The sequence below is a fragment of the Dama dama genome, chromosome 19, assembly GCF_033118175.1.
Source record: "Dama dama isolate Ldn47 chromosome 19, ASM3311817v1, whole genome shotgun sequence".
Lineage (NCBI taxonomy): Eukaryota > Metazoa > Chordata > Mammalia > Artiodactyla > Cervidae > Dama > Dama dama.
The window spans coordinates 28,494,304-28,520,400 of record NC_083699.1 but is presented as its reverse complement, the minus strand read 5'-3'; the positions used below and the strand labels follow the sequence as shown (position 1 = coordinate 28,520,400).

At 38.3% G+C, this 26,097-nt stretch overlaps 1 protein-coding gene across 9 annotated transcripts in view; it reads right to left on the bottom strand.

Annotated features, from left to right (window-relative positions):
* Positions 1-26,097, bottom strand: part of NAALADL2 (N-acetylated alpha-linked acidic dipeptidase like 2) — a 1,498,179-nt gene that overhangs the window by 82,013 nt on the left and 1,390,069 nt on the right. For all 9 annotated transcript variants that reach the window (XM_061168361.1, XM_061168362.1, XM_061168363.1 and 6 more), the window contains one exon: positions 25,362-25,455. In XM_061168361.1, the coding sequence (XP_061024344.1) occupies positions 25,362-25,455 (94 nt within the window). The remainder of the gene's footprint in view (positions 1-25,361; positions 25,456-26,097) is intronic.

Here is a 26,097-nt window from a genome sequence, read left to right as displayed (position 1 = left end):
TTATTACAAGGGAACCCCCATAAGACTATCAGGTGACTTCTCCTCAGAAATGTTGTAGGCCAGAATGGAGTGGGCAAGATACACTCAAAATCCTGAGAGGGAACAATCTGCAACCTAGGAACTCTACCTGCAACTCTACCAGCAAGATTATCATTTAGAATAGGAAGAGAGATAAAGAATTTCTTAGACAAGCAAAACTATTCTAAAGGAAATACTGAAAGGTCTTTCTCTAAATATAAAATAAGTAAGAATTTACAGGGAAGAGAAAATTACAGTTGGAAAATAAATCACTTAAGTCAGTACAAAGATTAAAAAAATCAAATTTTCTGTGAAAGTAATGATAATCACAATAAACAGCAAAAGGACGAACATAAAGATATAAAAGAGGACATCAAAATCATAAAATATGAGGGGGGGAGTAAGAAAATGCAGGGTATTTTCCTCCCTAGAATGTGTTTGAGACTATATGACTAACAGTCTAGGGCAAGTAGATATAGCAAGGGATTAACATAATCGAAAAACAGGGTAACCACAAATCAAAAATATACAATAAATTCACTAAAACCAAAAAGAAAAGAACATAAGTATAATACAAAAGAAAATCATTAAAACACAAAAGAAAAAAGGGACAGAGAAGAAATGTAAAGTCAATGGAAAAACAAAGCTCAAAATGGCAATAAATACATACCTATCAATAATTACCTTAAATGTTAATGTACTAAATGCTCCAAGCAAAACACACAGAATAGCATATTGGATAAAAAAGAAAGAAAGAAAGAAAGAAAAAGCAAGAGTCTACAAAATGCTGGCTACAAGAGATCCACTTTAGGGCAAAGGACACACAAAGATTAAAAATGATGAAATGGAAAAAGATGTTTCAAACAGAAATGAGATGAGATCAGGGGTTTCAGTACTCATGTCAGACAAAATAGACTTTAAAACAAAGCCCATAAGGAAAGATAAAGAAGGACACTATATAATGATAAAAGAATCAATACAAGAAGAGGATTTTATGCTGATTAATATAAACCTAATATGAGTACCCAAATATATGAAACAATACTAATAAACATAAAGGGATAAACTGAAAGCAACCCAGTAAATAGTGGGAGATCATAACACCTCACTTACATCAATGGACAGATCTTAGAGACAGAGATTCAGTAAGGCAACAGATTCTAAATGAAACAATAGAACAGTTAGACCTAATTATATTTTCAGGACATTACATCCAAAAAAGAAAAATACAAATTCTTTTCAAGTGTGCATGGGAGATTCTCTAGGATTAACCACTTACTAGTGTACAAAACAATCATCAACAAATTTAAGAGTATACAAATTATCTCAAGCATCTTTTCTGATCACAATGGTATGAAACTAGAAATCAACCACAGAAAAAGAAATGAGAAAAAAGCAATTACATGGAGACTAAAAACATCATGCTAAAAAACTATCAAGTCAATGATGAAATCAAAGAGAAAATTTAAAACACTTTGAGACATATGACAATGAAAACACAGCCATACAAAATCTATGGTGTGCAGCAAAAACTGTTCTTAGAGGGAAGTTCATAGTGAAACCGGTCTTCCTCAAAAAAACAGGAAAAAATCTCAAATGAACAAACCTATCACTTAAAATAACTTGAAAAAGAATAAGCAAAAACACAAGTTGCCAGAATGAAGGAAATAATAATGATCAGAGAGGAAATAAATTAAGATCAAAAATAGAAAAAAATTCAATAAAACCAAGAGCTGGTTATCTATAAGGATAAACAAGATTGGCAAGTCTCTGGCCAGGCTTACCAAGAAGGTAAGAGAGAGAATTCAGATAAACAAAATAAGATATGCAGGAGACATAACAATTGATACTTCAGAAATAAAAAAAAAAAAAAATAAGGAAATATTATGAACACTTATATATATATAAAAAATCTGACAAGCTAGAAGAAATGGGCAAGTTTCTAGAAATACACAGCTTACCAAAATTGAATCAAGAATGCATGATTTGAACAGATTGATTATTAAAAGTCAAATAGAATCTGTAATTTAAAAACTCCCATTGGCAATTTGTTGTATGACTCAGGGAACTCAAACAGGAATTCTGTAACAACTGAGAGGGCTGGGATGGGGAGGGAGGTTCAAGAGGGAGGGCACATATGTATTATATCTATGGCTGATTCATGTTGAGGTTTGGCAGAAACCAACACAACTCTGTAAAGCAAATACCCTTCAATTATAAAAAAAAAATTAAAAAAAAAAATTCCCTATAAATAAAAGTCCAAAACCAGATGACTTTACAGGCAAATTCTGCCAAACATTCAAAGAAGAACTTATACTAATCCTTCTCCAACTCTTCCAAAATATTGAAGAGGAAGGAACACTCCCAAGGATACCAAAACCAAAGACATCACCAAAAAATAAAATTACAGGCCAATATCTTTGATAAATATAGATGTAAAAATTCTCAACAAAATATTAGCAAACTGAATCCAAGAACACATAAAAAAGATCATATACAAAAACCAAGTAGGATACATTCCACATTCATAGGAGGATTAAACATCCACAAATAAATCAGTGTGATACATTACATAAACAAAAATCACATGCTCACCTCAATACATGCTGAAAAAGCCTTTGAAAAAATTCAATATCCATTCATGACAAAAGCTCTTAACAAAGTGGATATGGAGGGAATGCATCTCAAGATAGTAAAAGCTACTTATGACAAACCCACAGCCAATATAATACTAAATGATGAAGATTCCAGATTCTCACTAAAATCTGGAATGAGACAAGAAGGCCCAATCTCACTTCTTCTATCAAAGTAGTATTGAAAGACAGCTACAACAGTCAGAAAAATGAATAAATAAATATGCCCAAATTGGAAGGGAAGAGGTGAAATCATCACTATAAGTAGATGATATGATATGATATATAGAAAACCTTAAAGTCTCCATGCAAAAACTAGTAGAACTGATCAGCAAATTCAACAAGGTAGCAGGATAAAAGATTAACATATAGAAATCAATTCATTTCTTTACAGTAACAATGAAATATCAGAAAGGAAATGTAAAAAAAAAAAAAAAAGTCAAAAAAATAAACAATAAACCTCACAAGGAGGCGAAAGACGTCTATGCAGAGAACTATAAAACATTTACAAAGGAAATTTAAGATGATTCAAAGAAATGGAAATATACCCCAGGATTAGAAGAAATAATATTGCAATGTTGTTAAAGTGACCATACTACCCAAAGCAATCTATAGGCTTAATATGTGTGTGTGTCTGTCGAACTCTTTACATCTCCATGGATTGTAGTCCAGTGGACTCCTCTGTCCATGGAATTCTCCAGGCAAGAATACTGGAGTGGGTTGCCATTCCCTTCTTCAGGGGATTTTCCTGATCCAGGGATCAAACTCAGGCCTCCTTTATTGCAAGCAGATTTTTTACCATCTGAGCCACAAGGGAAGCCCATACAGATTTAACATGATCCCTGTCAAATTACCCATGACAGTTTTCACAGAGCTGGATGCGGGGGGGGGGGGGGGGGGGGTAGGTGGGAGGGGGGATCAGGATGGGGAACACATGTAAATCCATGGCTGATTCATGTCAATGTATGGCAAAAACCACTACAATATTGTAAAGTAATTAGCCTCCAACTAATAAAAATAAATGAAAAAAATTATATGGAAACATAAAAAAACAGAATTTCCAACACAATGCTGGGAAAAAAACAAAACAAAACAAGAGGCATAACCCTTCCAGACTTCAGACAATACTACAAAGCTACCATAATCAAAAGAGTGGTGCAAGAACAGACATATGGGTCAATGAAACAGAATAGAGAGCCCAGAAATAAACCCACACCCCTATGGTCAATTAATCTTTGACAAATGAGGGCAGGGGTATACAATAGGGAAAAGATGATCTTTTCAGAAAGTAGTGTTGGGAAAGTTGGATAGCCACATGTAAATCAATAAAGTTAAAACATACACTCTCACCATACACAAAAATAAACTCAAAATGATTGAACATAACACTCCTAGAAATTCCTAAGATTCCTAGAAGAGAACATAGGCAAAACATTGTCTGAGGTAAATCTTACCTAAATCTTACCAATGTTATTTTTTAGGTCAGTCCCCAAAGCAATAAAAATAAACAAATGGGACTTTATCAAAGTTACAAACTTTTGCACAGCAGGAAAACCATAAACAAAATGAAAAGAAATTCTACAGAGAGATATTACTGTTTAGTTTCTAAGCCCTGTCTGACTCTTTTTTAACCCCATGGTTGTAGTCTGCCGGTCTCCTCTGTACATAGGATTATCCAGGCAAGAACACTGAGGTGGGTTGCTGTTTCCTTCTCCAGCAGATTTTCCCAACCCAGGGATTGAACCCATAACTCCTGCATTAGGAGGCAGATTCTTTACCACTGAGCTGCAAGGGAAGCCTGCTGGGGTCCTTTAATGGACCGGAACCTGGTGGTAGGAAGTCGACAATAAGAAAGTAAAAGAGAGAAAGAGGCTAATATTCCCTGGTTTATGCAGAGGACCAATAAGGCCCTTGACACAGGACTTGCATCGCTCATGAAGGCACCAGGTGCCCTCTCGAGGGGGTGAAGGCATAAAGTGCCTTCTGAAGAGGGTCTTAGAAGCCCGGGCAGGAAAGTGAGCATGACGGGTCTCCACGCTCCAGAGAAACAGCCAGAAAAAAAAAGAGAGAGAGAAAGAGAGAAACAAAAAAGACATGGGGACCTAAGCTCTGATGGAGCAAAGGTACTTTAATGATTTTTCTATGAGTATATATAGGCTGTGGTACAAGAAACTTCTTTTGGGAATGATAGAGATCAGAAAACCAAATGTACAGCAACCGTTACCAAGGGAACAAGGGGTAAGGTTAGTCACAAGGTCAGGAGACAATCCATATCTCAAGAAAGGGGAGCAAGACTAAGCAATTTTGTCAAAAAGAGAATGTTTACTAAAGGAGACCCAAGCCTGCCTCACACAATGACCTCAGTCTCTGGGAGCAGCGTGCTGTTCCGCTTGAAGAGGGACAAAGGGCTCATGAGAGATGGCACGTAGGAATCCTCCCATCAAACACTCCCTGACAGAAGCCCATCCTACAGACTATATTTGCAAATGATAAGACTGAAAAGGGTTTAATTTACAAGTATACAAACAGTTCATACAACTCAACAACAAAAGAAAAGAACTCAGCTGAAAATGGGCAGAAGACATAAATAGACATTTCTCGACACTGGCCACAGGACTGAAAAGGTCAGTTTTCATTCCAATCCCAAAGGGAAATGCCAAAGAATGTTCAAACTACCACACAATTGCCCTTGTTTCACATATTGGCAAGTTAATGCTCAAAATGCTTCCAGTTAGGCTTCAGTAACAAGTGAACTGAGAACTTCCAGATGTTCAATCTGGATTTAGGAAAAGCAGAGAAACCAGAGATCAAATTGCAAACATCCATTGGATCATAGAGCTTCCCTGGTGGCTCAGCTAGTAAATAATCTGCCTGCAATGCAGGACATCTGGGTTCAATCTCTGGGTAGGGAAGATCCCCTGGAAAAGGGAGAATCCCCTGGAGAATTCCATAGACTGTATAGTCCATGGGATCACAGAGGCAGACATGATTGAGCAGAGCAACTTTCACTTCACATTAGATCATAGAAAAAGCAAGGGAAATCCAGAAAAATATCTGATTCACTAACTATGCTAAAGCCTTTGACTATGAGGATTACAACAAACTGTGGAAAATTCTTCAAGAGATGTAAATATCAGACAACCTAATCTGCTCCCTGAGAAACCTGTATGCAGGTCATGAAGCAACAGTTAGAATCAGACATGGAACAACAGACTGTTTCAAAACTGGGAAAGGAGTATGTCAAGGCCGTATATTGTCACCTTGTTTATTTAATTTATATGCAGAGTACTTCATGTGAAATGTTGGATTGGATGAAGCACAAGCTGGAATCAAGATTGCCGGGAGAAATATCAATAACCTCAGATATGCAGATGACACCACCCTTATGGCAGAAAGTGAAGAAGAACTAAAGAGTTTCTTGATAAAAGTGAAAGAGGAGGGTGAAAACGCTGGTTTAAGACTCAACATTAAAAAACTAAGATCATGGAATCTGGTCCCATCACTTCATGGCAAATAGAAGGGGAAAATATAGAAGCAGAGACAGACTTTATTTTCTGGGCTCTAAAATCACAGTTCTCCCACTGTTGCAAAAGTTCTAGGGCCCACATCAGATTTCCCAAGCTGGGGATCCAGCTAAGGGACTGAGAACCCACAGGAAATTTGACTTCAAAGGCCAGTGGGATTTTATTACAGAACTTCCATAGGACTGGGGAAATAAACTGTTGGAAGGCACAGACAAAACCTTGTGCATACAGGACCGAGGGAAAAGGAACATGATCCCACAAAAGACTGAGCCAGACTTGCTTGTGAGTGTCCAGCATTCTCCAGCTGAGGCATGGGTTGCCAGTGGCCTGATGTGGGATCAGGGGCACTGAATACAACAGACCTGGCATAAGTCTTTTTGAAAGAGGTAACCATTATCTCTACCATAGTTTGGCCTCAGATCTAACTACAGGGAGGGAACACAGCCCCACCCATCAACATAAAATTGGATTAAGATTTGCTGAGTATGTCCCCACCCATCAGAGCAAGACCCAGATACACAATTACAGAAAACTAACCAAACTGATCCCTTGGATCACAGCCTTGTATAACTCAGTGAAACTCTGAGCCATGTGGTGTAGGGTAAACCAAGGTGGATGGGTCATGGTGGAGAGTTCTGACAAAATGTAGTCCACTGGAGAAGGGAATGGCAAACCACTTCAGTATTCTTGCCTTGAGAACCCCATGAAGAGTATAAAAAGGCAAAAAGATATGACACTGAAAGATGAACTCCCCAGGTCGGTAGGTGCCCAGTATGCTACTGGAGAAGAGTGAGAAATAGCTCCAGAAAGAACGCAGAGGCTGAGCCAAAACAAAAACAACACTCAGTTGTGGATGTGATTGGTAATGGAAATAAACTTCAATGCTGTAAACAACAGTATTGCGTCAGTGCAGTTCAGTTCAGTCGCTCAGTCATGTCCAACTCTTTGCGACCCCATGAATCGCAGCATGCCACGCCTCCCTGTCCATCACGAACTCCTGGAGTTTACTCAAACTCATGCCCATTGAGTTGGTGATGCCATCCAGTCATCTCATCCTCTGTTGCCCCCTTCTTCTCCTGCCCCCAATCCCTCCCAGCATCAGGGTCTTTTCCAATGAGTCAACTCTTCGCATGAGGTGGCCAAAGTATTGGAGTTTCAGCTTCAGCATCAGTCCTTCCAATGAACACCCAGGACTTATCTCCTTCAGGATGGACTGGTTGGATCTCCTTGCAGTCCAAGGGACTTTCAAGAGTCTTCTCCAACACCATAGTTCAAAAGCATCAACTTTTCGGCGCCCAGCCTTCTGCACAGTCCAACTCTCACATCCATACATGACCACTGGAAAAACCATAGCCTTGACCAGATGGACCTTTGTTGGCAAAGTAATGCCTCTGCTTTTTAATATGCTATCTAGGTTGGTCATAACTTTCCTTCCAAGGAGTAAACGTCTTTTAATTTCATGGCTGCAATCAACATCTGCAGTGATTTTGGCGCCCACAAAATAAAGTTTGACACTGTTTCCACTGTCTCCCCATCTATTTCCCATGAGGTGATGGGACCAGATATCATGCTCTTAGTTTTCTGAATGTTGAGCTTTAAGCCAAGCTTTTCACTCTCCTCTTTCAATTTCATCAAGAGGCTTTTTAGTTCCTCTTCACTTTCTGCCATAAGGGTGGTGTCATCTGCATATCTGAGGTTATTGATATTTCTCCGGGCAATCTTTTTTTTTTTTCTCTTTGCACATTTATTTTATTTTTTCTTTATTTTTATTAGTTGGAGGCTAATTACAATATTGTAGTGGGTTTTGTCATACATTGACATGAATCAACCATGGATTTACATGTATTCCCCATCTCGATCCCCCCTCCCACCTCCCTCTCTACCCGATCCCTCTGGGTCTTCCCAGTGCACCAGGCCCGAGCACTTGTCTCATGCATCCAACCTGGGCTGGTGGTCTGTTTCACCATAGATAATATACATGTTTTGATGCTGTTCTCTCGAAACATCCCACCCTCGCCTTCTCCAGGCAATCTTGATTCTGGCTTGTGCTTCTTCCAGCCCAGCGTTTCTCATGATGTACTCTGCATGTAAGGTAAATAAGCAGGGTGACAATATACAGCCTTGACCTACTCCTTTTCCTATTTGGAACCAGTCTGTTGTTCCATGTCCAGTTCTAACTGTTGCTTCCTGAGCTGCATACAGGTTTCTCAAGAGGCAGTTTAGGTTGTCTGGTATTCTCATCTCCTTCAGAATTTTCCACAATTTGTTGTGATGCACACAGTCGAAGACTTTGGCATAGTCAATAAAGCAGAAATAGATGTTTTTCTGGAACTCTTGCTTTTTTGATGATCCAGCGGATATTGGCAATTTGATCTCTGGTTCCTCTGCCTTTTCTAAAACCAGCTTGAACATCTGAAAGTTCATGGTTCACGTATTGCTGAAGCCTGCCTGGCTTGGAGAATTTTGAGCATTACCTTTCTAACGTGTGAGATGAGTGCAATTGTGCAGCAGTTTGAACATTCTTTGGCATTGCCTTTCTTTGGGATTGGAATGAAAACTGACCTTTTCCAGTCCTGTGGCCACTGCTGAGTTTTCCAAATTTGCTGGCATATTGAGTGCAGCATTTTCACAGCATCATCTTTCAGGATTTGAAATAGCTCAACTGGAATTCCATTACCTCCACTAGCTTTGTTCATAGTGATGCTTTCTAAGGCCCACTGGACTTCACATTCCAGGATGTCTGGCTCTAGGTGAGTGATCACACCATTGTGATTATCTGGGTCGTGAAGATCTTTTTTTGTACAGTTCTTCTGTGTATTCTTGCCACCTCTTCTTAATATCTCCTGCTTCTGTTAGGTCGATACAATTTCTGTCCCTTATTGAGCCCATTTTTGCATGAAATGTTCCCTTGGTATCTCTAATTTTCTTGAAGAGATCTCTAGTCTTTCCCATTCAATTGTTTGCCTCTATTTCTTTGCATTGATCCCTGAGGAAGGCTTTCTTATCTCTCCTGGCTATTCTTTGGAACTGTGCATTCAAATTGGAATATCTTTCCTTTTTTCCTTTGCTTTTCACTTCTCTTCCTTTCACAGCTATTTCAAGGCCTCCTCAGACAGCCATTTTGCCTTTTTGCATTTCTTTTCCATGGGGATGGTCTTGATCCCTGTCTCCTGTACAATGTCATGAACCTCTGTCCATAGTTCATCAGGCTCTCTGTCTATCAGATCTAGTCCCTTATATCTATTTCTCACTTCCACTGTATAGTCATAAGGGATTTGCCGGCTGCGATGGACCGCGCAGAAGCATGGCCGTGAGGAGCTACCCCTCCCCCAAGGTTAGGGTTAGTGACTGAGAGCGCAGTAGCACCCCTGAGAGGAGCTCCCCCCGCCCGAGCTCGGGGACGGTGGCTGAGAGGAACTACACCACCCCGGAGGTCAGGGGCCCTGCCAGAGAGGAGCTACCTCCAAAAAACGGCTGCTGCAAAAAAAAAAAAAAAAACGGCTGCTGCGCAGGGCGCAGGAGGGCCGAGAGGAGCTACTCCACATTCAAGGTCAGGAAGGGCGCTGTGGGAAGATACCCCTCGTCCAAGGTAAGGAGCAGCGGCTGCTTTGCTGGAGCAGCCGTGAAGAGATACCCCACGTCCAAGGTAAGAGAAACCCAAGTAAGACGGTAGGTGTTGCGAGAGTGCATCAGAGGGCAGACCCACTAAAACCATAATCACAGAAAACTAGCCAATCTGATCACAGGACCACAGTCGTGTCTAACTCAATGAAACTAAGCCATGCCGTGTGGGGCCACCCAAGACGGCAGGGTCATGGTGGAGAGGTCTGACAGAATGTGGTCCACTGGAGAAGGGAATGGCAAACAACTTCAGTATTCTTGCCTTGAGAACCCCATGAACAGTATGAAAAGGCAAAACGATAGGTTACTGAAAGAGGAACTCCCCAGGTCGGTAGGTGCCCAAAATGCTGCTGGAGATCAGTGGAGAAATAACTCCAAAAAGAATGAAGTGATGGAGCCAAAGCAAAAACAGTAGGTATTGCATAGGAACCTGGAATTTTAGGTCCATGAATCAAGATAAATTGGAAGTGGTCAAACAAGAGATGGCAAGATTGAACATCAACATTTTAGGAATCAGTAAACTAAAATGGACCAGAATGGGCAAATTTAATTCAGATTATGATATGTTTACTACTGTGAGCAAGAACTCTTTAAAAGAAATGTAATAGCCCTCATTGTCAACAAATGAGTCTGAAATTCTGTACATGGGTGCACTCTCAAAAATGACAGAATGATCTCTGTTCATTTCCAAGGAAAACCATTCAGTACCACAGTAATCCAAGTCTATGCCCCAACCACTAATGCCAAAGAAGCTAAAGTTGAATGGTTCTATGAAGATCCACAAGACCTTCTAGAACTAACACCAAAAAAAGATGTCCTTTTCATCATAGGGGATGGAATGCAAAGGTAGGAAGTCAAGTGCTACTGGGAATAATAGGCAAGTTTGGCCTTAGAGTATGAAAATGAAGCAGGGCAAAGGCTAACAGAGTTTTGCCAAAAGGGTACACTGGTCTTAGCAAACACATTCTTTCAACAATACAAGAAAGACTACACATGGACATCACCAGATGGTCAATACTGAAATCATATTGATTATATTCTTTGCAGCTGAAGATGAAGAAGCTCTGTACAGTCAGCAAAAAAAAAAGACCGGAATCTGACTGTGCATCAGATCATGAACGCATGATTGCAAAAATTAGACTTAAATTGAATAAAGTAGGGAAAACCACTCGACCATCTAGGTATGACCTAAATCAAATCCCTTATGTGTATACAGTGGAAGTGAGAAATACATCCAAGGCATTAGATCTGATAGATAGAGTGCCTAAAGAACTATGGATGGAGGTTCTTAACACTGTGCGGCAGGGGGTGATCTCCATCCCCAAGAAGAAGAAATGCAAAAAGGCAAAATGGTTGTCTGAGGAAGCCTTAAAAATAGCTGAAAAAAGAAGAGAAGTGAAAGGCAGAGGAAAAAGGAAAAATATACCTATTTGAATGTAGAATTCCAAAGAAACTGTTATGTCAGAAAGGAAAGAGGAGCTAAATATCTTCTTGATGAAAGTGAAACAGAAGAGCAAAAAGGCTGGCTTAAATCTCAACACTCAAAAGACTAAGATCATGGCATTTGGTCCCATCACTTCATGGCAAATAGATGGGGAGACAATGGAAGCAGTGAGAGACTTTATTTTCATGGTCTCCCAAATCACTGCAGATGGTGATTGCTGCCATGAAATTAAAAGATGCTTGCTCCTTGGAAGAAAAGCTATGACAAACATAGACAGCATGTTAAAAAGCAGAAACATTACTTTGCCAATAAATATGCATCTAGTCAAATCTATGGTTTCTCAAGTACTCATGTTTGGATGTGAGAGTTGGACCATAAAGAAATTTGAGCACCAAAGAATTGGTGCTTTTGAACTATGGTGTTAGAGAAGACTCTGAGAGCCACTTACTGCAGAGATCCAATCAGTCAATCCTAAAGGAAATCAGTTCTGTAAATTCATTGGAAAGACTGCCACTGAAGCTGAATCTCCAATACTTTGGCCACCTGATGCGAAGAACTGACTCATTTGAAAAGACCCTGATGCTGGGAAAGGCTGAAGGCAAGGAGGAGAAGGGGATGACAGAGGATGAGATGGTTGGATGGCATCACCGACTCAATGGACATGAGTTTGGGCAAGCTCTGGAAGTTGTTGACGGACAGGGAAGCCTGGCATGCTGCAGTCCATTGAGTCACAAAAAGTCAGACAGGACTAAATGACTGAAATGAACTGAAAATCAGTACAGATGGTGACTGCAGCCAAAAAATTAATAGATGCTTAGTCCTTAGAAGAAAAACTATGACAAACCTAGACATCATTTTAAATGCAGAGACATAACTTTGTAGACAAAGTTCCATCTAGTCAAAGCTAAGGTTTTTCTGGTAGTCATGTACTGATGTGAGAGTAGGACCATAAAGAATACTGAGGGTCAAAGAGTTGATGCTTTGGAACTGTGGTGCTGGAGAAGAGTCTTGAGAGTCCCTTGGACAGCAAGGAGATCAAAGCAGTCAATCCTAAAGGAAATCAGCACTGAATATTCATTGGAAGGACTGATGCGGAAGCTGAAGCTCCAAAACTGATGCAAAGAGCCTACTCATTGGGAAAGACCCTGATGCTGGGAAAGATTGAGGATAGGAGGAGAAGGGGGCGATGGAGGATGAGATGGTTGGATGACATCATTGACTCAATGGACATGAATTTGAGCAAACTCTGGGTGATAGGGAAGGACAGAGGAGCCTGGCATGATGCAGTCCATGCAGTTGCAAATAGTCGACACAACTGTTTGAACAACTGAACAACAACAGCAACAACCAAAGAAATACAAATGGTCAAAAGTTAGATGATATAATGCTTAATATCATCAATTATGAAAGAAATGCAAATCAAGACTACAATGGAGTATCACCTCACACTTGTCAGAATGGCCATGATTAAAAGTATACAAATAACAAGTGCTGGAGAGGGTGTGGAGAAAAGGGGACCATGCTACACTGTGTGTGGAAACATAACTTGGTGCAGCCACTGTGGAGAACGGTTTGAAGGTTTCTCAGACAACTGAAAATAGAGTTGCCATATGATACAGCAATCCCACTCCTGGTCATATATCTAGACAAAAATAAAATTTGTAAAGATATATACAAATGGGATACTACTCAGCCATAAAAAGACAAAATTATGCCATTCACAGCAACATGGATAGACCTAGTCAGAAAGAGAAACACATGTATCATATGATATCACTTATACATGAAATCTAAAATATGACACAAATAAAAATAATTATGAAACAGAATCAGAATCACAAACATAGAGAATAGACTAGTGTTTGCCAGAGGAGTGAGGGGTAGAAGAGTGATGGATTGGGAGTTTGAGATTAACATATAGAACCTAATATACATAGAATGGATAAACAATAATGCTCTACTGTATAGTATAAGGAACATTACTGAATATACTGATAAACCATAATGGAAAATGATATGAAAACAACTGTGTGTGTGTGTGTGTGTGTGTGTATAACTGAGTCACTGCTGCATAGCAGTAGTTAATACAACATTGTAAATCATCTATATTTCTATAAAAAAAATACAGAACTAGACAATCAACCTTTTTTTTCTTTCTACTTCTTGACTATTATTTTTTAAATTTATTTATTTTAATTGGAGGCTAGTTACTTTACAATATTGTGGTGGTTTTTGCCATACATTGACATGAATCAGCCATGGATGTATATGTGTCCCCCATCCTGAAGTCCCCACTTACTTCCCTTCCCACTCTGGGTTGTCCCAGAGTACTGGCTTTGAGTTCCCTACTTCATGCATCGAACTTGCACTGGTCATCTGTTTCACATATGGCAATATACATGTTTCAATGCTATTCTCTCAAATCATCCCACCCTCACCTTCTCCCACAGAGTCCAAAAGTCTGTTCTTTATATTTGTGTCTCTTTTGCTGTCTTGCATATAGGGTTATTGTTAACTGTCTTTCTAAATTCCATATATATGCATTAATATACTGTACTGATGTTTCTCTTTCTGCCTTACTTCACTCTGTACAATACAATCAACCATTAAAAGTGACCCTTTTATATCTTTGCTCTTGGTGAAAAGCCAACCATTAATAAGTTTTTACAGCATGGCAGATACAATGATTTTTGATAAATATTGAAAAAAATCTTAATATAATATAAAATTTTTTAGACTACCTATTAAAAGTATCTTGATGTTATTCAAGAGGTAATTGAAATGTACTTCTAAATTTCAAATGAAAACAGTTTGCATTTTTTCCTCCATTTCTATGCAAAATACAAATATATTTTCGCCAACTACTTATTGAGTCCTATTTTGTGTGCTGTTTTATAAGTACTGGTTCTGTAAGACATATAAGATTAAATATCTAGTTTAATAAATTCCTAATCTAGTTAGAAATAACCCCAAAACAGGGAATAAATAAATATGAAGTGAAATAAATGCTCTTAAAGATGAAGGAATACATCATTGTGTATAACAATATTCTAATTAGATCCCAGGGAAGAAGTGAAACTTGAGAGATCATGAAATTACACAGAAACCGATCTCTAATGGAACTTTTAAAAGTCTGGAATAGGTAGTTACCTATATTAAAGCAGTTGAGGTAGGGTGTTCCATCCAGAAATAACAATATTGATTAGCCTTCCCTCATTTCCCTCAGTCCTCATCCTTCTAGAGGATGAGCCCACATCTAACTTAAACCCTTCCATTTTTCCAGGTTTGTGCAGAAAGGACAGGACTGGATATTATAATCAGTATTAATATTAACTGAAGAGGAAGAGGGAAGAGTGAAGGAAGGAGGAATTACCAGCCAGTGGATATAGAGATGGATACTGAGATCTAGACAAGTCACTTCAGGAGAACCTAAAATATACTGGAGGAAGTAGACCCCTACTCCTCAGAGAGTCCCCTGCTTCTAGCCAACAATCACCCTATGCTCTTCTCCCCAGTCAGAAGGCAACACGGGGTAGTGGGAGGGCAGAGGCCTTGGAATCTGATGGACCTATATTCCAGTCCTAAATCTACCACATAGATGCATACACCCAAGTAAGACTCAAAACCCCTCCTAGGCAATTTCTTAATCTCTAAATTGGTCATAATACTCAGAGGAACCAGCAATCAAATTGCCATATCTGCTGGATCATCAAAAAAGCAAGAGAGTACCAGAAAAACATCTATTTCTGCCTTATTGACTATGCCAAAGTCTTCGATTCTGTGGATCACAATAAACTGTGGAAAATTCTGAAAGAGATGGGAATACCAGACCACCTGACCTGCCTCTTGAGAAACCTGAATGCAGGTCAGGAAGCAACAGTTAGAACTGCACATGGAACAACAGACTGGTTCCAAATAGGAAAAGGAGTATGTCAAGGCTGTATATTGTCACTCTGCTTATTTAACTTATATGCAGAGTATATCATGAGAAACGCTGGGCTGGAAGAAGCATAAGCTGGAATCAAGATTGCCTGGAGAAATATCAATAACCTCAGATATGCAGATGATGCCACCCTTATGGCATAAAGTGAAGAGGAACTAAAAAGCCTCTTGATGAAAGTGAAAGAGGAGAGTGAAAAGCTTGGCTTAAAGCTCAACATTCCGAAAACTAAGATCATGGCATCTGGTCCCATCACCTCATGGGAAATAGATGGGCAGACAGTGGAAACAGTGTCAGATTTTATTTTTGGGGGCTCCAAAATCACTGCAGATGGTGATTGCAGCCTTGAAATTAAAAGATGCTTACTCCTTGGAAGGAAAGTTATGACCAACCTAGATAGCATATTAAAAAGCAGAGGCATTACTTTGCCAACAAAGGTCCGTCTGGTCAAGGCTATGGTTTTTCCAGTGGTCATGTATGGATGTGAGAGTTGGACTGTGAAGAAAGCTGAGTGCTGAAAAATTGATGCTTTTGAACTGTGGTGTTGGAGAAGACTCTTGAGAGTCCCTTGGACTGCAAGGAGATCCAGCCAGAACATCCTAAAGGAGTTCAGTCCTGGGTGTTCATTGGAAGGACTGATGCTGAAGCTGAAACTCCAATACTTTGGCCACCTCATGCGAAGAGCTGACTCATTGGAAAAGACCCTGATTCTGGGAGGGATTGGGGGCAGGAAGAGAAGGGGACGACAGAGGATGAGATGGCTGGATGGCATCACCGACTCGATGGACATGAGTTTGAGTAGACTCCAGGAGCTGGTGATGGACAGGGAGGCTTGGCGTGCTGCGATTCATGGGGTTGCAAAGACTGAATGACTGAACTGAACTCAGCTCAGCCCATGAGGTTAGAGTAAGGTTAAATGTCACAAAGAATGTAAGGCTCTTAGCACATTACTTGGGTTTTAGGGAGTGACCCCTAAAGTGGCAAGGTGCTTCCCAGAAAATGTGTTCTTGGTATAGGATCCTAAAATACCTTCCAACAATAGATCAGACGCTTAAAGTTATTTAATACACGTCCTACCTACAAGGCCTCTCAGGCTTCTTGGTATGAACTGTAACTACAGGGCTGACTACACCCCTTGAGCCTACAGATGTTCCAACCTGCCAGGGTCTGAGACCAGCACAAACAACCTCTTATCCTGCAGCACTTCATACCTTGATGAGTTTCTGCTTGGCAGAAACCCATGTGTATTATGTCTGTTCTGCAGTCACCTGAACAAATTTATAATTGTCTTGTTTTAAATAATGATTTTACTGCCTACTATTGTGGCCTCTCAAGTCTCATACTTCAAAAAGTTTTAGTTTATTTCCATCTTTTGGTTCTGCTTTGTGGCTGTACTTTTAAAAACCCACTCAATTTCATTTTGAATTAAGAATGAAATGTACTGGTCATACTCTAAAACTATATTTTTATATCAAACTAACATAGCCTTTTACTTTAATAGTATTTCACAGTATCTCTTCTTCTACAGATTGAGCTTATCACAATTTTAAAGGTGCTAATAATTGCACAATCACAGCTTAGATTTCACTGATTTATAGTGCTAAGAAAAAGTATGATTTATGTTCTGCATAACACAGCAGTTAAAGCAGAATAGATTATTTGGTGGGGGGGATGCATGCTACTTAACGTTGTCTTAAAAATATCTTGTGGCATCACTAAAGAGAAGAAAAAAGTTTCCAATATGATTTCAGCCAAGGGAAACAACAGTCCTTTATTATCTTACATTTTCTATTCTTCGTGCTGCCTTCTTTAGTATGAATCACAATGAATCATCTCAGCTGGTTATTTAAAGAAGTTAAACAAACAAAAATGCAGGTAGAGAAAGAAGTGTGAGAGCTAGTTCATTGCTGATACTCAAATAATCTAACATTGATTTTACAGTGCATAAATAAAAGGATATTATTTTCAAAATGCAATATGCTAAGACAATGGATAATTATTTCTAAACTGAATACAGTAGAAATTCTTTTTGAAAAGATGCCAAAGTGGCAGGTTTAGAAGAATCAGGTGGGCCACTTTTTAAAACAGAAGAAACACATTCTAAAGATTCAGTTCCGTTCAGTTCAGTCGCTCAGTCCTGTTCAACTCTTTGCGACCCCATGAACCGCAGCACGCCAGGCCTCCCTGTCCATCACCAACACCTGGAGTTTACCCAAACTCATGTCCATTGAGTCGGTGCTGCCATTCAACCATCTCATCCTCTGTCATTCCCTTCTCCTGCCCTCTAAAGATTATCTTGCATTCAAATATTATGCAAAAAATCCAGGTAGCCAAGGCAGATGGATATCTAGCAAGACTTTTCATATATTGCATTGAGTGGGTTCTCCCAACAGCGTCTGTCTGCCTAGCACAGAAATTGAACCAGAGGCTCTTTTTATGGCTCACAAATGTGGCCACTGCATTATGCTTGCAACTACATGTTCTGGTTATTGGTGGCTCTGGAAGAGTGAGCACAAGTTTTCTTGAATGAATTAAATTAATGTGCGGTTTATTTTTTATCACTCTTTTCCTGAGGCAGAAAGTTGGAGTTTTATATTTAATAACACATGTGAGTTTAATTATGCTTTGACTAAACCAAGAAACTGAAAAAGAAAAGGCTTTAATAAAATTAATCAACATGAGGGCAGGGTACTTTATGCTCTATTACAAGCTATGATTAAAAGTATCTTTAAAAAAAGTGACTTTGTAAGTGTTGCCAGTGAAGCAACACTTAAAGCCTAATGGATTGTAGTGCTATCCCGTCACGTATACAAGGTTTTATCCTAAAACTACCCTTAGAAAACAAATTCACAATATTATTACAAGCTCATTATTGTGATGAGAGACTAGTAAAAATGATACTAAGTCATTAATATATTTCAGTCAATGTAGTGACACATGTGAAAAGAAACCTTCAAGCAGATTTGGATGAAGTATTCAGAGCAGGGAAGAAAATGATGATCACAAAAGAAAGCTGTATGAATAGCAAAAAATTGTGAGATGGGTAAAACTGAGCAAAGAAAGTATACCTTTGAGGAAAGCAAAGGAGACACCATATTTAGGATAATAATTAAGGAACATGAGTTCAAAGAGAAATGAGGAGAAAGAAAATCTAATTTCAGGAGAGAAACACTGACATTTTAGAAACGATCAGATTTACTGCAGTCCCAGATGTCTCACATTCTTTTTTGGATGAGGTGTGGCATATTAATAAATGAAATGCAATCTGTAATATAGTTATGTAATCAGAATCCATACAAAAATATAATGGAGATTGAAACTAAACACATTTTTTCCTAGGAATTTACACCCCCCAATGAATGACTAATCTCTTATCAAAATTCTCTACCAATTTGGGTAAGCAATGTAAGACACTTCTCAGAGAATGTTTTTAAGTCCTTGTCACACCAAAAACTCAGCTCCAGAAATGCTAGTTCAGACCACTACTGATCTGGCTTGGTTCAGAATTCCCCTGGAAACACAATCTTTCCCTGGAAATATTTGGATTTTAGATGATCTGCTTCAGGTTTCTCAGGGAGAACACAGAACAACGTATCTACGCTTTACTATCTATAGGCTGGTCCAGAGTTTGAATTGGTAGTCATTAAAACCAAGACTGGATATAGAGAGACTGAGGATGTGATCATGCAATTTATAAAGTACACACTTATTTGCAAATTGGGAAATTTGTCTTACATTACTCAGAAAGGAACACACACACACAAAAACACATTATACAGGTCCCAATCACTTGGGACTGTAGTAAAGAACCAGCGTAACAAGTGAAAATATGAAACTAAAAATATAAAAGAAATCATACAGCTTGCCTCAGTGGCATCATCACGTTGAAATACTATCCCTCCTTCTAAAATGAAGTGATTGACGCTAATGAATTATCAAAGCTTATAAAGAAACAAACAAAAAAGTCAGATCAAATCAACATTGTTAGTATTTCAAAAAGCAGCAGAAAAGCTGCCAACAACCATTTCACATTAAGTGAGACAATCAGAGGTGGCAACAAGCCACACAGTTCGAAATTGTGTTTCCTGTTGGGTCTGGCTTGCACTAAATGTGTACATAGCCAGATCAAATGAAAATGATTTTTACTTTATTTGGTCATTTGTAGTTTTTATAATCATGCTAAATAATTAACATCCAGAATTCTGGCAAAGAAAACAAAAAGCATCAGAATTACACAGTTGTTAATTCTTTTGAAGTGCTAATTTGCATTAAAAAAGTAAATAAAGTGAGAAACTATAAACTTAAAGTATCAGAATTATATAGTTGCTAATTATTTTGAAGCACTATTTTTGCATTAAAAGTGGATAAGTGAGAAACTGCAAACTTAGTAAGGTCATCAAGTGCTTACTCTTTAATTGGCTTCCAGGTTCAATGGTGTGGTAAGTTTAACTTTACTTATTCCTTACACCCTTCTTTGCCCCCATAAACTAGTACCATTGGCTTGTGTGTGCATTTTTTGAACATACTTTTATTTGTCATAAATACATCCGATGCATGTCAGTTATCTTATCAGTCACTATTTATACTATATCCCCATGCACCAACCATGTTATAAATATTCATCCTCTATTATGTGCTTGGCATTGACCAAATATTAAGAGCCAAGGTCACTCAGTCAAAATGAGCTTTCAAGAACCATCTAATAAATCAACTCAAACAAATTATTCACTGCTAAATTATCCTTCTTTCTGGGGGTTGTGAGAAGGATAGAGAATGGTCTGCTGCTACCGTAAACTAGTGTAATAAATAAACAAGATGGCTGGTTGTCAAGGGGTAAAAATTACATCGTTGAAAATGCAATCAGGCTTCAGAGACCTTCATACTTAAACTCTGCAGTAAGGAGAAACAGTATTTTATAGTTCAGTCTTAAAGGTCATTTTTTTTAAACTGTAATTGAGAACTTAAGACTAATCACCATTAACTGCCATAGAAATATAAGAAAATATATCAGCAATTAAAGCTTGTATCAAGTGATAAAACTATATGTTTCATTTAACATGGTATAGAAACCCTGTTTAGCTAGTGAAATCATCTAACATTGTAGCTAAAATTGAAACTGAAATGTTTACTTAGTTGTTGATAAGTATGTCCATTAGTCATGCATTAGAACATTAAAATATCCTATTTTAAAACTAAGGTTATAACCAAAGTAGTCAAAATAGAATAAGTAAACCAAATTGCCTACAATTTAGCAAACATTTAAATAATCTCTTACTATGATTCAAATAATTCAAATAGTTTTGAATCCTGATAATGAAAAAAATGTATAGCTTAAAGGTGACTACTCATATCCCTTTGATCAAATAGTTATAGCCAGGTCATGGTAAAGGAATAATTTTTGCCTATTTTGGGGGTTACATTTTGCTTTGTTTTGCTTTGTGTTTTTAGTATGGGTGTATCTCAAGTCTGGCCACATCTTTCTGAGTGAAAGTGACAGGGAGACCCAGGAGTTTCACATCAAAAGAAGCAAAACTCAAAAATAACCAATAACCAAAGAAGAGACAGTCCGATATAACAGCAAGAAGCCAAAATGCTCCTGGCTCATCCAACTGAGAGCCTGAGATTTTCAAGCGGGTTTTTTTCTAGACTTTGTCATGTCTGGCTTGCAGTGGAAATCACTGTAGAATGACTGGAGTTTCATCTTGTCCTGTTGTTTCCCCTGTACTGACATGCTTTTAGATATAGCTATCAAAGAAAGGATTAGTAACCTGGCCTATTCTCAGACTGTTTTCTTTACCTTTTTGCCTCAACTGAAACCCGGCTCTCCACTATTGACAATGCTCCCGTCACATCACTATTCAGCAGTAGCTCTCTTTTCTCCCAGGCCCTCTATACCACTAGCCATAGGAGAACAATATGAACTGTCTTTATGTCCCGGCTCATTCTCTGAAGATTTTACCTCCTGGTTCAATCGCTGTTTCTTGTACGATTTACTCCTGTCTTAGCTCTTGACAATATCAATATCCACATAGACACAGTCTGGGCTCTTTTTCCATAGCTCTTTTCCCCTGTTGATCAGCTACCACACTTCCATGGTCCTGCCTCAACCCTGACACTGTCATTACCAGTATCTGCACTCGTTTTATGATCAGATTTTCAACAATTCCAAATGCGGGTCTTTTCCGCGTACCTTTTCTAATTCTTTGGATTGACAATAAATTAGGTCTATCGATCCTCCGTTCTTTGTGCTCACTCTCATTGTATCCTTACTTTATTCCACACCCAGTTCAGGTATGTCAGTCCATCAGTATGAGCACTCCTTGTCAGACACCTCACTCCCATTTGTCCTAACCTTATCTAGCTCATTTTCCCCCTCCCAGCAAAGCCTTAGCTCTGATTAAATCCAAATCTACCTGTTCTATGCCTGAATTCCCAGCTGAAGGCTGGGAAAAGTACACAATTATGCTGAATTATCTCACTTAAAGGCTTCCCTGATGACTCAGATGGTAAAGAAACTACCTGCACTGCAGGAGACCTGGGTTCAAACCCTGGGTTGGGAAGATCGCCTGGAGGCATGGCAACCTATTCCAGTATTCTTGCCTGGAGAATCCCATGAACAGAGGAACCTGGTGGGCTACAGTCCATGGGGTCACAAAGAGTCGGACATGACTGAGTGACTAAGCACAGCGCATAGCACATCTCACTTAAAACGTTTCTTCTGAATGCTTAATGGGGCTTCCCTGGTGGCTCAGATAGTAAAGCGTCTGCCCGCAGTGAGGGAGACCCAGGTTCGTTTCCTGGGTTGGGAAGATCTCCTGGAGAAGGAAATGGCAACCCACTCAAGTATACCTGCCTGGAAAATTCCATGGACTGAGGAGCCTGGTAGGCTCCATGGGGTCGCAAAGAGTTGGACACGACTGAGTGACTTCACTTTCACTTTCACTTAATGGTGCCCAAAAGACTAATCCCTCCTTCACTTTCCCAAGCAACTATTGTATTGTTTGTTACAATTGAAGAGGCTGACAAGAGTTCCCAGCACCACATTTACTTACCCCATATGATAATGCTCTGTGTTCCTTCACATTTTTATGGATGTTTATCACTAAGGCAACATTCTCCATCTTATGCTGCTTCTTCAAGAAAAACATTCTAGCAATTCTTATTTCACTTTCTTCAAAAACTCAAAGAATTGAATTTTTTCAATTCTCCTTTCATCTTAATCAAATCCTCACTCTCCATCAGATCATTCTCATCAAAATAAAAACATGCTAACTGGTTTCAACTCCAAGCTTTCCATCTACCAGCACCAGTCCCCAATTTATCACTTCATTTTCTTTTGAAGCCATCTAATCAGACTATTTTGTATACCACTCTACTAAAATTGCTTTTGGTAAGATCACCAGTGACCTCCAAATTGCTCAATCTAGCTATCAGTACTTGGTCATCACTTTTCTTAACCTGCAGTAGTATTTGATGAAGTGGATCCCTCCTTCCTCTCTCAAACCTTTTATTCCCTTGGCTTCAAGATATCACATTCACCCAGTTTGTCTCTTATCCTTTGTCTCCCTCTCAGTCTCTGTCTCAGATTCCCCTTCTGTTCCTAATTTCTGAATGTAGACATGCCCAGAAATCATAAGCCTTCTCTGTCCTCTGCTGCTGCTGCGCTGTGCTCCGTCCTGTCTGATTCTCTGTGACCCTATGGACTGTAGCCCGCCAGGCTCCTCTGACCATGGAATTCTCCAGGCAAGAATATTGGAGTTGGGTGCCGTGCCCTCCCCCAGGGGATCTTCCAAATCCAGGGCTCCAACTCTTGCACCTCCTGCATTGGCAGGTGGATTTTTCACCACTGCGCCACCTAGGAAGCCCTTTCTGTCCTCTATCTGCACTCGATCAGAAATCTCATCTGGCACACCTCTCACTTATATATTCCCAGACCTAATCTCTCCATTGTGCCCTGGATACAACCACAGTCAGTTATGCTCTGTAACACTTAATGCAAATTTATTCCAAAGTGATTGATATTAGAGAACAATTTGAGCATAAAGCTAATTTAAAAATTGCTTTGACCTATGGCAGTTTTGTTCTACCATGTACATATGTTTCTTAGCAGTAGAAATTTTAATTTTGTTTTGTTTATTTATCTAGAGGCTGGGTTTTATGTTTTGGTTTTCTGGTCATATAACCATGCCAGGAATACCATGGATAGTCAATATTTGTTAAATGAATGAATAAATGGGTTCAGGAGATCTTGTAAAGTCTGAGGGATATATGCAAACTGTTTTGTACAAGTGCAATTTTCTGAAGAAAGAAACAGTACTTTCCTGTATTTTAAAAGAGATTCCTAACTACCTGCCCACACACACACAAAGAAAAAAAAAACAGTCATTCTAAGAATGACTCATTAGGACTTTTTTCTGACCCTCGGAGGTAGACTACATTATTTAAAACACTCATATAGAAATAATAATGCTAAAATATTACTTACAGATTTAAAAAGTACCACCCGAATGTTTAAAAAATAATAGAATTTGGATCTCAAAATGACAGTATTGCTACTGTTTTTGGTTTTGCCGGCTTTGTTTAATTTTAAAAATATATCTTCATATCTTTATTACAAAGGTATTAAACATTTATCATAGATCTAAACTCCGAAAAGCAACCTGTAAATCATTTATAATTCTATCGCACAGTGTTACTATTTCACAGTATACTCCTTGAGGCTCATTTCTATGCATGAGAGTTATTCTTTATAGATGGACAAATCTTCTTGTAATACAAATAAGTCTCCTCCATTTGTTCTCTGCAAGTTTTAAGTATAATATGTAGTACCAACTGAATTTTTTAAAGTATGAAAATGAGAACTAAAGAAAAAGCAAAACAGTCTACAGGACAAATAAAATAGATGGCTAAAAGAAATCCTTGCAAAGAATATATTATTCACAGAAGTTTTTAACCCTTTATTTATGCTTATGCTGTTCTCATTTTATAAAATACCATATACTTGGCTACTCAGTCTCTACAAAATATTACAGAAATAGAAAATTTTAAACAGAGGACAAAGTGACTGCTACAGGTCATCATACTGACAACAATAAAATGAAGCTTGACAAAATAGAAGAAAACAGACAAGCTTAAATATCCCCAGTGTAGAGCAATATGAGGCCATTTAGTATGGGAGTAAAAGGCCCTAAATAGCTCAGTTGCTCCCAAGGTCACAGTTTTACAGCCAATATAATAGAAGTCATAAGAATCACTGAGGGGAAAAAATATTTTATTGTGGTACTCTCTGGATTAAGAACCAATCCAGGTAGTCAAAAATTTTAAAGCATTAAAGCTTTAGATACTATAACTGTTTGGCTCTTTAGACTGACCCATTTTCCAAGAATGACTGCTTAAATACCATAGTGAAAATATTTGCTTTTATATTGAGAAACGCATGTTTACAAATGATATGGTAGTAAGATGTGTGGCTCAAAGAGAAGGAGGGTGCACTTTTAAATTATTTACAACACTGTCCTTTGTATTTGGGGAATGGAGATAAACTAAAAGTTTTGTCGAAAGGTTTATATATAGAAAAAGGGAAAATAAAAGTAATTATTAGGGTGATATTAAAAATTCTAGAAAGAGATATATTCAAACATGAAGCAACTGAAATAGAGACTACGGAAATAATTTCCTAGTTTCCTCCTTGTCAGCCTTAATCTAGAATGAGCCAATACTTCAATCAAATGGACCCAGCCCATACCTCACAGAAACCAATCTCAAAACACAAACTTTCAACCAAGATTGTTTGAACTGACTGAATATTAGGCATGTGGTAGTTTAATCGCTAAGTCGTGTCCAACTCTTTCGACCCCATGAACTGTAGCCCAACAGGCTCCTCCGTCCATGAGATTTTCCAGGAAAGGATACTGCAGTGGGTTGCCATGCCCTTCTCCAGGGGATCTTCCCAACTCAGAGATCAAACCCAGGTCTCCTGCATTGCAGGCAGCATCTTTACCAACCTCATTCTTACTGACATGGCAGCCAACATTCTTCTAAGCCCTTCTCAAGATTATCCTCTATATGAAGGAAAGTGCCACATTATCATACCTAGTGAAATAGTTGTTGACTTTATACCTGTTGAAAATTAGTTGAACATTTTCATTTCCTAAAATTACTATAATTCAAAGAAAAATTACCTTTAAGGCTGTTTTGAACTTCTAAAGCTATATCGAGAGCATTAAAGGGCAGAACTGGTTCATTGGCAATTTGCAAAATCACTTCTCCTGAGAGCTGAAAGAAAAAGAAAAAAAAAAAAAACACTCGAATTTAGCATTAAGGGTTTTTGTTTGTTTTTCATTATTTCATGCAATTTTATACTCTTATCTAGAGCAAAAAAAAAAGAGGGAAATTTATTTTTATAAAATTTCTTTTTTTAAAACCTTTTTAAAAATTGTTGTCTTTCTGTAAAGAAAAATAAAGTCCTCAGTAGATTTTCCATGTCTCAGAATAGTATAAGGAGATATAATATTTTCTTTCTTTTGGGCTAAAATATTAAGAAATAGTTTCCCTAGTTGAAGGAGTTGTTAAATGTAAACTTTAAAACAATTTCTTATAAAACAATTCAGAATGTCACATGATAAAACCATCAAGAGGAACAACTGCAAATCAATAGCTGGTTATAGGAGCGAGGAAAATTCTCACACAAAATTAATGATCAGTTAATTGCATGTAAGATATAATTTTTAAAATCCTTTAAAATCCACATACTTCATGCTTTACTATATTCGTAATCAGTTTTCCAAACTTTATCAAAACTAATACCATTTATATATCTCTGAGATCAACATTTAAATTAAATTATAAAAATATAAAAATTTAAATGACATTCTCTAAACTCACACCTGGAATTTTCACACATGCATATGTTTCTAC